The 17,997-nt window shown below is 44.2% G+C and overlaps 1 protein-coding gene across 3 annotated transcripts in view; it reads right to left on the reverse strand.

The window, feature by feature from the left end:
* Positions 1-17,997, reverse strand: part of Hpse2 (heparanase 2 (inactive)) — a 610,759-nt gene that overhangs the window by 7,416 nt on the left and 585,346 nt on the right. For all 3 annotated transcript variants that reach the window (XM_036198538.1, XM_036198539.1, XM_036198542.1), the window contains 2 exons: positions 17,638-17,783; positions 10,752-10,898 (listed from right to left, as the gene is read on the reverse strand). In XM_036198538.1, coding sequence (XP_036054431.1) covers positions 10,752-10,898; positions 17,638-17,783 — 293 coding nt within the window. The remainder of the gene's footprint in view (positions 1-10,751; positions 10,899-17,637; positions 17,784-17,997) is intronic.

Below are 17,997 nucleotides of genomic sequence, written 5' to 3' on the forward strand. Positions count from 1 at the left end.
GAGCTGGGCTGGGAAACTGGTGTGTCCAGCTGCCCTGCCCTTCTCCAGGTCAGGGCCAGGTTAGAGCCTGGAGGGGCCCAGCCAGGCTTCGGACCCCGAGGCTTGCCTCCCTCCCTGCTCCAGGAGAGGCAGAGAAAAGGAAGTTCCTTTCACATGTCCCTGAGCAATGTCCATCCCCTGAGAATTCCCGGAGTTTTTGACTAATCTGGAATCGGGGAGACCCTATCAAAAAGCCCATTCTTCCTCTAGGCGCCATCAGATGTAGCTTCCTCCACAGGCTCTGTTTGCTAGACTCCCTTTCTTCAGCTTCAGTAATACTTAGCTGTCGGCCTGTTTGCCTACCACAGCAGTTGAGGAACACTTGAGTTCCACTCAGTTTACCCTCCAGGCTCTCCATTGCTGCTACTGAACGGAGAAGAGAGAGGAAAGATGGGGAAGAAAGCCTCTGGATCCCTTCATCCCTCTAGAAGCCCCGCTGCTTGAAGCTGATGAAATCATTTACCCTTCATTCTGCCCTCTGAAGGGCACACCGAGGGTCTCAAGACCTTTGACATGCTCCCACCCCACCCCACATTGCCCACTAGGACTGATTCACGAGGTACAGGGTTCCTTGTAAGGGATATGGATGGGCTTTTTCTGCTACAGTAGGTTTGGGGGGCATGATTTGATTGATGTTCCACTCTTGGCAGACAAGATGAGTGCCTAGCTAAGAAACCTGGATTTATATTGATATTGCTAACTTTCAACAGATGAGAGACTCATCTGGGGGCAGTTTGAGAAGAAAATCTGATTCTGCAACCATCTCAAAGCTCCATGTCATAGGCATATCACACTCAAACCGCAGGGCACACTAGAAACCAGATACAAATACTACAGAGACAAAAATTACCCCACAGTTAACTATGTCTATTCTCACTGTAAAGAACAGAGCCACGATCATCAAGTGATGGTTAAGGGGTATTACTCACATCTCCATAGTTCTTTGTGATGTACAATGTGAATTATAAAAGACTTAGGCCTTGCCCACTAAGCCAGAAATCATTGCAGCATGCAAATGTGTGGCCAAAGAAACCATAATAAACCCTTTATAAAGAAAAACACAAATAGAAGGAAAATCAAATTTAGCCTGGATTTCAATAGTTTCTGTAGTCTGGTCCCAGTGTATCTCCGTGGCCTTTCTCCTCACCCCACAGGCATCCTGTATGCTAGTACTATGTGGGGAGATTTGCTACCCCCAAGACAAAATGAGCCCTGAATGTGTGTACTTCCAAACCTCTGTAAGCTTATCCTGCAGCCTCAAATGGCCTCCCATACCACAAGTGTTTCCTAGAAGCATGGCTCATCCTGGCTAAGCACAGTGGCCCCCAACCTTTAGGCTTTTCCAGATCCCCTGCCAGATTTCCTTTCCCCTTCCCTCAAGCTTCCAACCTCCTGTTATTTTCAGTGTTGCACTGTCTGAGAGTTAATGCAACCTTTTTGGAGAGGGAAGCTCTTTCCCCAGCTCTACCTGTGAGACAGGTAGAGGCAGTGTGGAGAAGAGCCTTCCTGTACAGCGGGGAGCAAGCAGTACAGAGTCTTTCCAAATGTGAGCATGAGCTAGCCTATGAGCCACACTCAAAATACACCATGACTTTATGGCCACGGCTCCCTCGATACTTCTTGAAATCCATTAAAGCAAGCAGATAAATATCTCGGTTTTATTGGCTTCTGACAATGCTCCCTATAATACCAGGTGCTCTGTGTGACCCTCCAAGGAAAAGAATAAGATGTTCCATGTGACCTAGCCTCTGCTGCAGAATCTGTGGACATCAATGTGTGCTGTGACTCTAAGCCTCTTTAGTAGAAGGAAGAACGGAAGGGGTGGTCTTCAAAGTGCCTGCTGGGGTTCGGCAGCAGGGTTGTGCTGTAGCTGCCTTATGTGGAATAAGCCACCTCTGATGTCCAGAAGCATGAGTTCAGGACTCAGGCCTAGCCTCAGGAATGAACTGGGGGAGAACTTGTCACACCCTTGAAGTTTATATATGTCTGTCACCAAAGCACAAGGAAGGCAGAGGCAGTCTCTTCCTGGTCTCCAAGAACTGCCTACATACTTAGCTCCCTCTCCTTAACTTCAGCACCAACTCTTCAGAGCCCCGTTGGCTGTGTCATGAAGAATCCATCCTACCGGAAAGGACAGAAATCCTTGCCTTAACAGAGGGTCCCCAAGTGAGTGAGGAAGGGGACAGACCAGAGCCATGATGGACAGCTACACAGACAGCTTGCAGCTGTTGGAAGGGAGCTGGAAGAAAATACATTTTGGAGCTAAGAACAAATGGAAAACTCTCAGAAAACACAGGGAGAACTGTGGACCTGCAAACATCTTGGTTTAAGATGCCAAGCCACTGTGAAATAGAAACTCATTTCATAATCCTATAATCTGCACATTACTAATCTGGGATTTAAAACAAAACAAACAATAAAGCTTTGAAAACCAGCTCTCAGCCTTTTACTCAGGCATGGAAAATTCCTGGGGGTTCGTGGCACATTCACACCTTTGGCAAAATGGCTTGGGGCCTGGATGGGAAAATCAAAGACATAAATCATCTGGGGCCCGGTCCCAGGGTTTATGGAAGGCCAGTGGTGCCCAACTTTGGTCATAGATTGGAATCACCAAGGGAGCTTTGAGAATCACTTTAGCCTGATCCCCAGCCCAGAGATTTTGGGTTAACTGCGCTGGGGTGATATGTGGACACTGGGGCTTGAAAGCCCACAGTTTACTCAAAGCGCATCCAGGGCCATGTAGTGCGGGTATCAGGAGGGGTAGGGATACCTGCAGTTGGGGTGACTGTCACGTTCTGAATTGACTTCCGATGACAGGGCTGCTTCAGTTAAGGTTTCCTGACCAGGGACTGCACACTGGTGACATGGATGTGCTCTTAGTACAAGGTGAAGTGAACACTCAGGCCAAGGAAGGCTTAGTGGTGACCTCACACTCCAGGAAGAAGGCTCTGAACACACTGTCCCTTTGCATGGTGTGGTCTTTAACATCCTGCAGTTCCTTCTAAGTCCTGATTGTCATTACAATCTCCTTACTGACAAGCTTGGTTCAGGTAGAGGAAGAACATGACTGGGTGAAGACTAGCCTGCTCAGCACCTTTACTGCATGTTTGGATGTGTGTATGATGATTTGCTTAGACCATGCCATATACAGTTACAGCTACCTTCTCACTGAGCCACAGAGAACCTGAGAGGTCTGCAATTGGACTCTCTCAAATCCTGAGTATGATCTCTTTGTTTTGTTTTGTTTTTTTTTTGTTTTTCAAGACAGGGTTTCTCTATGTGGTTTTGGTGCCTGCCTTGGATCTCACTCTGTAGCCCAGGCTGGCCTTGAACTCACAGAGATCTACCTGGCTCTGCCTCTCAAGTGCTGGGATTATATGTGTGGGCCACTGCAGTGTATGATCATTTTTAACAAATGCTTTTGTTCACATACTTGTATTTGTATTTCTTCTTTCTATGGTGTCCACTTGGAGCACAGGCTTGGCTGTTAGTGTTTAAAGTGCCATCTTCCTGCTTACCCACAGCCAGCTCACAAATGTCCCCAGGTAGCTTTCTTGCTATGTGGAGCTTCCAGCCAGCTTGCCTTTCCTCCTGAGAGACTTCAAATGACCTTTCAAAAGGGCTGCATCTGCCCCAACGGGACCTTTTTCTCCAGCTAAAGAGGTTTCCTTTCTAAACTCTGCTTTTTAAAAAAAGTTCTGATTTTCTCTTGATATTTAAAGACCTACCCTGGGGTCTGCTTGGGCCAGTAGGTTCTCCTACACCCTTTCTGTCTAAGTGTCACACCTTGGGGTTCCCTACCTGCTACTGTATATAAACAAATTCCAACTTACAAATGGACTAAAGAAATGAGTATAAGTGCTCTGGTTGTATAGCTTGGTGGTAAAGCACATGTCTACCATGCAGAAAGTCATGAGTTCAATCTTCAGTGCAGAGAATGAGAGCAAGGAGAGCAAAAGTGTGTGTGTGTGTGTGTGTGTGTGTGTGTGTGTGTGTGTGTGTGTGTGAGAGAGAGAGAGAGAGAGAGAGAGAGAGAGAGAGAGAGAGAGAGATTAGGAGACAGCAGCACATATTCATCTGATCCCAGGAATATAAATGCACACACATTTAAGCCATATAAGTGGAATGGAAGAAATCATAAAGAACAAGATGAAAAACAAATACTTCATGTCAAAATAATACCCTAAAAATGAAACATGTGGAAAATTGGTAAATAAAATACTAGAAAATATAGTTCAATATATGTGATAGATGTCATAGGGGAAAATTTACTCATATTAGAGCAAAATTACATGCTTTTAATAAAAAATTAATACCTCAAATGGAAAAATAAGCAAGGGACACAGGGAACTCATGAAAACAATGCATTAGTATCAGATACCAAGTGCCTTCGATCTGGCACATGTGCAGAGAGCAATGTTGAAGAATACCATCTTTCAATATGAAATTAACAAAGATATGAAGATACCAGTGGACTGTGCTGATGACACATTTCCTCTTCTTTCTCAGACCTCTTCACCCAAGACTGGATGAGTAACAAATTGAAAAGCTGATTCCATGAGCTAAGGTCCTACAATTCAGTGACCACCAGGGATCAGGGATCCAGTGTGAGCAACCTGGAACTAAGGACCACCAGGGCAGAGCTGAGAGCAGAGATATGCTGAAACTTGCTACAGAGGAGAGGGTGTAGATTTATTCTGCTCATCTTTCTTAAAGTAAGGGTAGACATGACAAGGGATATCCCTTTAGTCTCATATAAGGAGGGCCATTCCTGCAATTGGAGCCATCTAATCCTGGAGTAGACCAGCTCAGGAGCTCGACTGCCCTATTCAACAGAAGCTGAAATACTTTTAGGTAGGCATATCACAGGAGAAACTTCTTATTGCATCTTTTGACAATTTTCTTCTAGACAGCCATCTTTTAATAACTGCACAACTTTTATAAAGAGTTTTTTTTTTTTTTTTTTTTTTTTAAAGAAATTAATTTGAATGATCCTAGACAGTGAAGGTCACAGAAACTCATTGAAAGTCTATCCGGTTCCATCATTCCAAGCACCAAATGAAAACATTTAGAAGTCATGAGTGTGCTGGCCCAGAGGCCACAATCCTTTTACCATGTCTGTTGATATCCAAACCCAAACCATGGCACTTCCCTTTTTACTGATAATAAGGGGTTGTCAAAGTAATGGCCAGTTCAGTTCAGACCTCCACAACAGGCATGCTGCATGCTCAGAACCCAGCCACGGAACAGCATCATATAGCCTGTTGCAACAGGGGCATAGAGCTGTTTTACAAGTCTTAGCACTAGGAGTGAACTTGAGTCTTCAGAAGCATTTTGTTTGGCTCTCATCAAATGACACCTTTCCATCAGCATGCAGCTAGAGGCCAATGTTGTTCTTTGACATAGAATTTAATGGGGATGAAAGCAAAGCAAAAGTTATGTCTTAGAGAGCTGGAAAACAAAAACAAACAACCCAAGCAGTTTGAGGATAGAGAAGAAAGGAAAATGTTCATTTCTTCAGAGGATGGGCAAAAAGCTGTGTGGATCACAAAGGCCTTGCAATTCTCCAGTTATAGTCACATCAGCTGCTGGAGAAATTGATGCAAATCTGAGGTTTAGCATCAATGTGGAACCTAGGACCCTCAAGGCAGAAACGCTCTGCATCCCACAGTGACACTGGCCCCACATGGCTTCTTTTGGAGGACTTATTTATAATAGTCTCACCACTGAAAATCCCATATTACAGAGCTCCTGAAGGTCAGGTGTTTACCCTGTACAAGAAAGTCAAGGGCATTCTGAGGCATGTACACCAAACTGTAGTCAGACAGTAAGTGATTACTAGAATTACCAAATGTGACTGAAATGAATTAGCCCTATGGAAATACCTCTTCAACTATGCTAATTCTAGGCAGAGTTTAAGATGGGTGAACCCAGACAGTCTCCTGACATTTCAGTTACTTGGTGGTGTGTTTGTCCTCTGTAATTATGATAGCTCACTGCTGGACTTCTGGGGCAGCACAGTGCTGAAGACAGGCTGTGGGGAGGAGTCTCAGTGTGTTAGGTGCTTTCTTGCTTCGTCACTTACTAGCTGCACATCTCCTAGGTAAATGAGGTGACGCTCTAAGACTCAGTCTAATGTAGGAGGGCGGCAAGCATTAGTCTACACCCTGCGTGGTGGTGTTCCAAAGGTTATATGAGGTAATGGCTACCACAGCTATGAGAGCAAGCCTCAGTATTAGCATTGAATTAAGTGTTCAGACAGACTGAAATTGCGGCCAGTAAACACTGAACAGCCTCTTGTCTATGCTGCTTAGTACAGACTCTGAATGAGGGCCGAGGACAAAGCCAGATTACCTCAAAATGTCGCCTGGCCCCAGAATTCTTAGCAGATGGTAATTCCCTTCCTTGGATCCATGTGTGAGGATGTCTACTCTGATGCGAGATGTCTCCCTCTCTTCTGATTTTTGTATCATACCCCTCTAAATGGGATTGAACTAGACACACAGAGAGACCCTGGAACCTGACCTAACACCTGCCTGATTCCCCTGGAAAAGCGAACCTCTCGCTTTCAGATATTAGTTGCCCTCTCTGGTCCAGATGTTGCTTCTGTTTGTTGAGAGACCTTGGAGATATTTGTGTCCAGGCAGAACCAGTTCCCTATAAGTGAACATTTCTTCATCTATGGTCATGAGAGGCCATGGGAAGATGCTTTCTGTTGGTGGTGGGACTGCCTTAGAGGTACTCCTCTCTGACATGTTCAGAACAGGACCACTGACCTTGCTTGTGAATGGGACCATTTCCCATAAAGCTGAGATGAAGGCAACAGAAGACCCACAGCTGGGGATTTTCTGAGAGACGCCAGCCAGCTATTGCCACCATTCACTCCTGGAGCACAGCCTCTGTGTGTGGTCCTTCAGTGGTTTGAAGCAGTTACTTAGCTAGTAACCATTGAAACCACAGGCCCTGGGAGTGTAGAGACAGGGAACTAAGGAGAATGAGAGCATTGTTGGTGTGGCTGGGTGGTGGTGGCATACACCTTTAATCCCAGCACTCAGGAGTCAGAGGCAGATGGATCTCTGTGAGTTCAAAGCCAGCCTGGTCTCCAGAGAGAGATCCAGGACAGCCACGGCTGTTGTACAGAGAAACCTTGTCTGGGATGCTACCCTCTTCACCAACAATTCTCTCCTGAGGATGCCCATCTTGTTCTCCACCAGGCCAGACCAGGTGACTCTGAGGTGAAATTTATCTCTTTTGAACTGAATCCCCTGTAGCTGCCATTTTGAAGTATTTTGAGCCACGTTTGCTGAAGTTGCTTGGCAGCTGGATGAATACCTAATGAAGTCCTAAGCTTCCTTTCTCTGAACCAATTCTCCCCAGTATGTCCTCCAGATACAGAATACTTTCCCCTTGAACACACGAGTTTCTAAAAGGCCTACAATGTAGGGCAAAGAGTACTATCCTTTGGTCTGCTTCATAGGATGATAAAATCATTTCACAATGATGTCTATAACTTCTTATATAAAGAGTTAAGACTTGGATGGGTCTTGGAACTGATTCAACACTGAGACAGAGGACTGTGAACTTGGATGCTGAGAGTGACATCTAACCAGCAGCTCCTGGAATGCTTCCTACACGACACACCTTGATTTTCTGTTCACATAGTGACATCCTACCAGAGACTTCAAATCTTCTCAGCTTTGACAGCAATTCTGAGAAAATGAGCATTATGTCCATGTTCTCAACACAAATATTTTCTGGCATCCTCCTAATGTAGACCTAACTGCTGGTTTGAGCATGGCTTGCTTGTGTTATATATATATTGTGTTATAGCCTCTCCTGGCTGCTCCAGATAGGAACATCCCTTGCCCCAAGAACTTTCCACTCTCTTCTGAGTTAACACAGCTTTCGGCTGTAGCAAGGAATTAGCAGATACAGAACAGAGCCTGGCCCCGGAGGCTTATAAAAGAAAGAAAAGAGACACTGAAGACTGAAATCACTTCCTAGCATTTCCTTTCATCCTTTCTGAGCAGTTTGCTTTGCTGACGCCACCCGTGCTTCCTTGGAGACCCCCAGTGGGACTCACTGAGGCCTCTTGCTCTTTGGCAGTAACTGAGCACTGGATGTGGTACCAAAAAATCCACTTAACAGTTGTCTGACAGACCCTACCCAGCAACTACAGGCCAAGACGGCATAGCACAGGGTCAGAGCCACCAGGGGCTAAGATAGTGGAGGTGATAATTTATTAGCACTTTGTAGGAGAGGAATGGACTAAAATGTTACTACTTTAAGGTCTAAAATGTAGCAGTGAGCTAGTGACAGGGTCAGGTTTGGAATCTGTTTTTCTTTTTTAAAACTTCTGATTCTAAACTATCTAAGCCACCTACATAAAACAATACATAACTTCCTTACAGATGTGTGTCTGAATTTGTATTTATAGGCCTGAATGTCTGTGCTTTATACTTGGAGAAGGCTTTGTTTCACTCATATCCTATAATTTGATTCTCACTCTTTTCTGACAGATAAGGAAACTGAGGTTTAATCCCACAGATAACATCAGCCTCTACATCAGACGCAAGCCTTCCAGCCTGGTTTGATTTCGGCAGTTTACCAAGTCCTTCCTCAGGATCCCCGTGGGTTGGAATCCACTTTGTCCTGACCTTCCCTCCCAGTCTTATCAAAACTGTAACAGCTTTAAGGGTCTGCTGACAAGGTGAAGGACAGGGTGGCAAAGTCTATCATAGCCAGTTGCCACAGGTACCCTAAGAACAGGTGTGTGCAGGATAAGGATGTGGAGGTAGAAGCACAGTCCTGGGATAAGGAGGGTAGAGAACCATGTCCTTGGTTGCTAGGGAAACAGACTCACTCAAAGATGCTCTCTTCTTCCCATCGTCCCCTCTGGCCACAGAGTTTGACTTTTAAGCTGTTCTCAGTATGCCTCGTTATAAAACCATAATCCTTAAACACACAAGTAAGTGTGAAAAAGATCATTCATAAAACCAATGGTGACTCTCCTCTTCTACAACAGCCTAGAGTTTTGAGCTCAGAATATGGAGGGCAATGGGTGCTTTTTCAGGATTGTGGTGTGCTGGGGAACTTGACATGGGTCATCTTATTATGCCTCACTTGAGAGGAAACCGAGGCTCACAGAGGTTATATAACGTAACTTGTCTCATACAGCATAAGGACTGACATCTTGGCCTACTGGATATAAAGCATTACACTACGTGTATAGTGTCTTCTTGACAGTGGCCAGGCTCAGCTCCTAAGCTCTTTGGTTTCAGGGACTCTATGTGTCACAATAAATCACTGCTGAGGGTTAGCCTTTTGCCAGAAATAGCTTTGAAGGTCATTACTGACCACTAGCAGGACGCTTACCTACACTCATGGTCCTGAGAAAATCAGAAGCAGGATAGGAAGTCAGCAAATACAGAGAAACACTTGAGTTCTATGTTCAGGACTTGAGACCGAGAATAGCAGATTCAGGATTTACCTACATCAGACAACCATTGGCAAATCTCAGACCAGCCTGGGTGTTGTGCTGGGAATGAAGGATGAAAATTTAGCCTGCCAGTCATGAAATACACGGTTATAGACAGAATGATAAAACTCTGAAGAGTCCTGCTGATACAGGCAGGATTCTAAGAAAGAAAAGTAAAAGCTATATACACGCAGTGGACAAAAAGAACTCGTATGTGAAAATCCAGATCTGGGGTGGGCTAAAAGGACTCAGTAAATGACTTCCCAGACTGTTTTGTTCCCATTGCACATACAGTTGGAAGCCAAATGCAAGCCACCAAGGTTGCAATGAAGCACTGAACGATTATAGCACACATATTTGTGGGCAGCTGTGGGAGTGCAAGCCACCTGCTCCAAGTTTACAGCTTTGTTAAACTTGGTAAACATTAAAAATGCAATGGGAACGCCCCTGATCTGCACAGCATCCCATGCCCGTTCTAAGGGGCCTTGCTTGGGGAGCCGGGGTGATTTTGCCCTTGACCAGGCCCTTTTCAGTGTGGTTCAGCATCGCCCAGGTTGGTGTATTAGTGTTGCCAAACACTCTCCAGGAGAGACTAGGAGGTGGTTTGAAGGGTCACAGGGATCTGGAATACAACTCCTCTCCTATTGTCCAGATAGATAAAACATATCCAGCAATGCTGTGTCAAAGCTATATAGTCAAGGGCCAAAATGACTCCATCTCTGAACATTGGGACTTTCTCCTAGTGCTTCTTCTTCTTAAGTCCCACAGGTTTGTAGCTAATGATAAGGGAGGAGCCATAACATTCTAGAATGTTACAGCTGAAAGAGACATAGATTTCAACTATAAGGCTTTTGATAGTCACATGACAAAGGCACTATTGGTATTTAGGGGCAGGCAGGGGCCAAGAATGCTAACTAGCTTGTCATGTGATGACATGGCATAATGAAGAACTGCTCAAATACCTAGAGTACCCTTGTTGAGAAATATTTTGTCTACTGTTTGACTTTGCAGTTGAATGTAAAGTAAACATGGAGATAGACAGGGACCAGAGTAGAGAGTTCCCTCAAATGGATCTGAAATCCGCCTGTTCCAGACTACCTTATCCTCCTCTATCTCCTTCAGCCCCAGTGAATGACTAGCAACCTGTTGCCTTCAGTAAAAAGGGTGACTCCAGCTCCTTCTTCACTCAGCTCCTGCGTACATGGTCCTAAGCTATTTCTAGCTTGGCACTTACTTGGACTTTAGGCCTTCCTGTCCGTAGGGCTGAAGCAGATACTGGTGCACGAGCTTGTCCCTGAGAGTCCCAGCCAGTTTGATTTTCTTTCTTGATCGATGTAGGTTGATGATGAAAAGTGTAATAGAGCCACGGACATAGTTGTGGCTGAGTAGGGGGTGGGGGGGAGGAGGGAGGGAGAGAGGAGAGGGGGAAGAGAAGACAAGGTGGTCAGTTAGCTGCTCTTAAATAACATATAAGATATATGAAACAGGATCACCCCAGATTATTTTATGGATAGTTCCAACAGACCTTCAAGATGGGAATGCCTGGTTGTTGCTGTTTCCTGAAAAGAAGATGCTCACCCTTCACCCCATTGTATTTGTTTAAATTTACTGGAATTATTTTAAAAACACATATGTATATGTACAGTATGAAAGTAAAATATGATTGACTCCCCAAAAAGAAAAAAAAATCCAGGAAAACATAAAGAAACAAAGAGTAAAAGAAAATGCCTATGGTTATGTAATCTTGAAATCATACAACACTTTGGCAACATTCAGTATTTTTATTTCTTAGTTTGAGAATTATCTACTAAGTACTTTGACACATGTGACTACACCACTCAGATTTTATATAATTAGGATCAAATTGTCTACATAGCCCTTTTCAGTTAGCATATATATTACACATGGTCTCGTGTTATTACAGTTTCTTTTACTTAAACAGGAACGTTGAATTTCTAATCATAGAAGTACAACATAATTTTCTCAGCCAGTCCACCACTTTTGTGGATTCCTGTTGTTTTCATTTTTTTGCTATTATAAATTATGCCACCAAAGCCTTAATTTTACACAACCTTTTTATGTATAATGATTTTTTTCTAGTGGTAAAAGTCCTAGGAGTTGGAACCACTAGGTCAAGGCTAGTGTGCATTAACGACTCCTCATCAGATTTCCATTTTCTATGGTGCCCTCCCTGTGAGAAAGAAGAGTTTATCTCCTCATGCTCTTGTACTCCAAAGTAATTACATGTCTGTTTTGTCCAGTATGATGTGAGGGGACATGTTAAGACCTTTGGGTAGACACTGTAGGAACTGTTCATGTGATGACATGTTTTGTTCCCTATGCTAGGAGAAGAATGACAATATCTTCTTGTTTAGTTTTTATGTTTTGAACATAATCTCTTGCTATGTAGCCCAGGCTGTCACTAGATTGTGATCATCTTGCTTCAGCCTGCTAAGTGCTGGGATTACACACTCACACCCACACCACCACCACCATTTCCTGCTTGAAAATGTTGGTCACAAAGGACACTGACCTGGATGATGAAATGAAGACCCAAAGCAGAGCTACAGCTGAGCCATGGTGGATAAGAAGTGTGAACAAGAGGCCAGCCTGGTCTACAGAGCGAGATCCAGGATAGGCACCAAAACTACACAAAGAAACCCTGTCTCAAAAAAATATTCTTTTTCTTACTGGAAGCCATTTAGATTTGGGTGTTATTAAAAAAGCCTGGTTTTGGTTCTGGGGCTCAAACTCAGATAACAACCATTGATAGCAAATGGCCTTACTCACCAAGGCATTTCAATGGTCTTGGGTGCTGCTCTATTCTTTTCAAAACATGGCATAACAGCACTTACTCTGATAAATGCACATATTTCGATAATACTGATGTTATTTAGACAGTTTGTAAAGATTTGTTTCAACAAGCTCTATATCAAGAGTACCCATTTCATTATGCCTTCAAGAATACTGGATATGACTCTTAAAATATCTTTGCCAACCTGAGAGAAGAAAATGGGAATGTGATGTTGTATTTTATATTTTTGTTCATATTGAAGCACAATATTCTTTAATTTGCCCAGTGGCCATTTCCATTTTTCTGTTGTAAGATGTCTAGAACTGGCCACCATTTTAGACTCCTTTTAGACAGAGCAGGGTGTGAAGAAGCCAGGGAGAACACACACTGACATGCAAGGCGAGTCTGCCAGTGTGTCCCAGCAAAGCTCTAATGGTTTTCCTCTTGGTAGGAAAAGACCTTGTTTCTAAGGGGTCTCTTGGGGCCCCATCTGGATGGGTTAATGAGAGGAAACAGAAAAAATGACCCAGCTCAGCCTTCAAAAGAGGATCTCAGAGAAACTCTAAGACAATTTTGCCCAGAGGAAAACACTGCTTGTAGACACGAAACCCCTCAATCCCTGGGTCACTTGTCTTTGCTCCTAAAGAGGCCAACTGAGAGTTGAGCAGCCAAGGACAGGTCAATAGGATAACTTGGGGGCTTTAAAGCACAGTTTCTGGGGTTCTATTCAGTTAGGCTTGAGGCCTGGGAATCTGTATTAAAAGCTTGCCAAGCTTTTTGGCTGATGAGCTGGGTTTGGGAACTACTAACTTAGAACAAAACACTAAGGTTATCAGAAGGACTTCCAGAATAGTGCCCTGGATGTGTATCAGATATTTTCCCCCCTTATATCTATAAAAAGGTACACTGTTGTGTTCAAGACTTTTTGGAGGTCTTCAATTATGTTCTGATAAATCATTAAATGGCTCCCCTATGCAGTTCGTCTTCCTCCATTCCATTCTAATCCCCTGCAGCATGTAAATTAACTTCTGCAGTCAAATGACTCAGAAGAGAACGTCAATTGATTTGAGCAGACTTGTGAGAATAGAGCTCTGAAGAAGGATGCTGGCAGCTTGTGTGGCCAGTGACCACCACTGAAGAAGAATATCAGCTCGTTTCTACAGGTGGGATTTCAGCTTAGCTTAGCTAGGTACAAAACGGATGAAGACATCATTAACTACAGGTACTTTGGGCTTCAGAGTGTGAGCAAAATAGGCATGGGTAGGTATTGATTTAGCCAGACCACAGTAATCCTTTTTGCAAGATACTATAAACAATAGTTTTAAAGGCCAGCCGTGGAGGAGGGGAAAAGCACGTGCTCACATTTATGAGTTTCTCCTTGGCAGGCTGGGGTAGAATGTGCCCTTGGAGACTACAGGACAAAGGGTGGGATGTGAGGAACTGGTGGCTTGGAGGAAGACCTGAAATCACAGCATTGCTGTAGGGAAAGCTGTCTTTCCAAGCTGCTTGGCAAGGGTTTGATTTCTATGTACATAGTTCTCCTGGGAGAGATAAACCAGCCCAGCCCAGGGACCCAATTGAACAGGTTCTCATAGAACTCATGAACCTCCTTAGGTAGGAACTGGTAATGAAGACTGCCCTAACAATACATCACTCTATTTAGTCGATGGGTAAGGGCATGAAGCAGAGGTCTTTTGACTTCAAAGACACATTCTTGGGTAGGGACTCCCACATCAACCTAGAGTACTTATAGTGAGAAGTCAGACTCCTGCATATTCTCTGTTCACAAGAAACCAATCCTGAAGGACTATGAATTCTGTTAGAAAAAGTTGTCTGGAGACTTATCAGCTTGCCATTTTTAAATGGCTGATGGCTTTTGGTTATCTAAGTGGATGCCCCTTCCTGCAAAGAAGCTGTTTCAGTAGAATATCTATCCTGCTTTGTGCCTCACTTGTGGTGAGACATTTTCACCAGCAGCCAACGCATGTATCTGGAGTTCATCTTTTCTGGCTGTTTTTTTTCCTGCCTGACATCTTCTCTTTGTTGCCATGGGAGGAGGAGGAAGTGAGTCAGAGGAAGGATGTTGGAATGGGAAGATCCTGGATATAAGAGGTGGAAGATGTCAGATGGGAGGTGTGTCTTGAGTTCCAGATAGAAAACAGTCATGTTCTAGAAACATCCTCCAGTGAAGCGGGGCGTCTGGGAAAAGGAAGGGAGGATGATGCCCTTTAGTCATTGATCATTCCCAGCGAAAGTTAATGTGCTTGAAAATTCAGTCAGTCTACTGTCTCCAAATCTAATTCAAAGGTTTGGGGTTTGGTAAAAGTCAGGCCCTGTTTTGCCAAACATTTTTCCCCTTAATTTCAAAGCCCCTGTGTATTTTAAGGGAAATTTAATCCACATGTTTCTGATTCATTTACACTTAACTCATCAAAATATTGTTTTGTAAGAGTCATTTGATGTCCAAGAAGCCTCAGGAACCTTTTTTATGAGCCTTAAAAAAAAACTTCTTCTGAAAAACAGGAAGTCATGTTTTGCCAATAATAAACGAATTTGAACCCCAAAAGGCTCAATTTTGCTTCACCATCCACCAGTTCCAGTTGGTTCAGAGTGTGGCCGAGGACCTCAGCTCCACCCCAGAAGCACACAGCGTCTCAGCAGAATGGCCATGAAACAGTTTGGCTGTCAACACTTGGTGTGGGCAGACCTGCCAGCCCCCTCTGACTGGTTAACTCCAGAAGAGACAGAGGCAGTGGCCAGTGTCAGTGTTGAGTACCCAACCTCTCCAAAACAGTTTGAGGACATCAGGCTCTGCTAGGTCAGAAATAATTCACCATGTGTGAGAGCCATGAAAGTGTGTGATTAGGTGACACACGACTGTCAGGAGATATAAAAGGGACATGAGGCTGAATGACCTCTAAGCACCCTCTTCCAATGAAAATGTAACACAAGCACATAGGTGATACCACAGAGCCTTCAGACCCAAGATTATGTAAGTGCAAGCATTAGTAAGCTTCTATTTCTCACCCAGCTCTTGTTTTGATCCAAGGTATTTATTTCAGACTCATCAAGGTTGAGTAGTATGAAGCCAATATGTCCATTATGAGATGATTCTGTAACTTTGTCTTCTTTGGCCACAAGTAATACTGAGTCGGCCAGTCGTTCTGCTCCTAACTGATGAGGATGTGAGACATAGACAGGACATGTGGCTTCGCACAGAGAGGACAGGATGCTTCTCTTATCTTTGTGCCTTGCTATCTGGATACCTGACTGTTTTTTTTGCAAGGAGGAAACCTGCAACCTCAGCTGGCCCAGAGTGTCCATTCTTTGGGTTTGGAGGAATGAAAAAGACCTTAACTTGGTTCTTATCATTATTGTAACATGGTTTATGAAAGTCTTCTTTCCTTTAATGAAGAGCAGGAGAGGTTATTTTGATAGCAGTCTGGTGGAACCCCTTCCTTTTAAGTGGGTCTGATTGATTTCCCATAGAAAGTTGGGGGCAGTGAGGTAGAGAGGGTTCAAACCCAGATTATTTTCACTAACTTGTTGGAGGCCTCATGATAATGAAAGGTAGAATTCTGAACTACTTTTTTATGGTCCCTCCTCTGGCTGATGTGATATACAGAGCAAGAACTATAACCATAAACCATCAGGAACACATGGTTCTCGGTTTCTGTCTTCTCCCATTCATTCATTTATTCATCAAATACTTACAAGGCCTTCTTCATGTCTGTACTAGATATGAAGAATATAAGTATGATCATTGGCCTCAAGCTCATGGTACCCTCAGGATATAAGTGAGACCTTCTCATGAGAATATCCAAGAATACTAGTGTGAGCCCTGGGAAGGGCCTCCATGGGGAGCCCTCAGTAAGGACATACAAATCCTTCTCAGCCCACATAGGTATTATTGTTTTATTCCTGGATACAGACTACTATTACAAAAGACTGGTGTGTTTTCCAATAGGGACAGAAGGTGCCAAGAGCAATTTTTCTTTCTTGAGGCTGGGGGTCCACCTTTTGGGTGGTTGCCTCCAGGGCCTGTCATAGACAAGGAATACAATGTTGCCTTGTGTGAAGATCAGATAATTCCAGGCAAGGCCATAAAGCAGTCAGTCACCATCAGGTATGGGACTGAGCTTCCTGCTGGGCAAAAGGGATGTTGAAAGCTTCTGGACTGCACCCAAGACAGCCTCCCCTCCCTACAATAGGCACTTGTATCTACAGGCAAGACAACTGGCCCCTGGCGCCCACCTCTGCTCAGAGTGAGTCTTTGAAAGCATTTTATCATGAGCAACTAACAGGCTTGGCTTCTGTCAAGGACAGAGAAGGAGCATATGGTGTAATCTGACCAGCTCTCTGTGCTTTCCCTCCCCTTGATCAGCCCTGATAGGCTCCGGATGGAAGGTCTGACAGGAGGCAGTCCCTCCCCCCAGGTTTGCTCTGGAGTAAGAGAAAGAATTCTCCTTTCCAGGGTAACCTCCTCTGCCTTAAACAGGAAGTGATGGAAGACATAGTTGACCAGATAGTCTTTGCTTTAGATGCAGTTTAAAATTTTTCCCTTATGTTCTTCAGGTTTTAAACTTAAAACAAACAAACAAACAAACAAACAAAAAAAACCCAAAACCCTGCCAAACTTTGCTGGTAATTAACTTACCTGTTTCAAAGAGAACTTGGATAATACCCAGTGCCCAAAACAGAAGGCTCAGCTCCTAGCACCACTGGGTTATTACGCTTGCAGAGACCCTTTCCCTCAAAAGGAAGTCTCCATTTCACAGCCCTTTAACACTTAAAGTAGCTGAGATTTCTGAAACATGGGAAATGTCCTGGAAGTTAGCATGCTTCCCATTGGGTACTCATTTAGTTCCCGAGACCTAGTGGGAACTAGTCTAGGCCAGGTGCTCTTTCTTATATGGTAGACACAGCCATGTATTTTCTTAAGCTCTGTGGTGGGTCAGAGGATCAAATTCAGCCTCTTGTCTTGGCTCAGGCTTAAGACACATACAACATGTCTGTGGGCATTGTATCAACTGGCACAGATATAGTGCTCAATAAAATTGGTTGCATGAGTAAGAGAATGAACAAATAGATGCATTTTATAAACCCTTCCTGAGTAAATCCTGCATGAGAAGAAAGGCTTATTTGACAAAAAAGCCACCAGGCATCCATTGCAACCTGCAGAGAGAATGGTGACCACAGAGGCAGTTTTCATTTTAAGATCCAGGAACACAGGTGAACTTTGATGGCTCCAGGGGCATGGCATTCTAAGAGGGCTGTAGCCCATCGGGTGGCCGTCCTCTTCCCCTGTTGGTTTGGGAAGACTTACTTGTGGTGGTTTGTACAGTGAGCATAGATCCTTAGTTTGTCTCGGATGACTCTTCCTGGTCGTGGCTTCCGCTGGAGCCCAGCTACATGCACTGCTAGGACTTTGGGGCCAATCAGACGCTTGTAAAGGAGAGAGAGCCAGTAGTCCTATGGAGAACGGAAAGGTGGAGAGTCAGGGAGACAACTCATATCTAGGTATGCTGAGTAAACAGGACAAAACTGCTTTCTTCCAGGAGGACAGTATGATTACCTTCCCCTTCCCATGGGGAGCTGGCTACCCTGACAATGAAGACTGCACTTCCCAGCCAACCTTTTCACTCATGGAGTGGGCAAGGGTTAAGTGGAGTGGACTCAGAGCTGT

Source organism: Onychomys torridus, chromosome 1, assembly GCF_903995425.1.
Source record: "Onychomys torridus chromosome 1, mOncTor1.1, whole genome shotgun sequence".
Classification (NCBI taxonomy): Eukaryota; Metazoa; Chordata; class Mammalia; order Rodentia; family Cricetidae; genus Onychomys; species Onychomys torridus.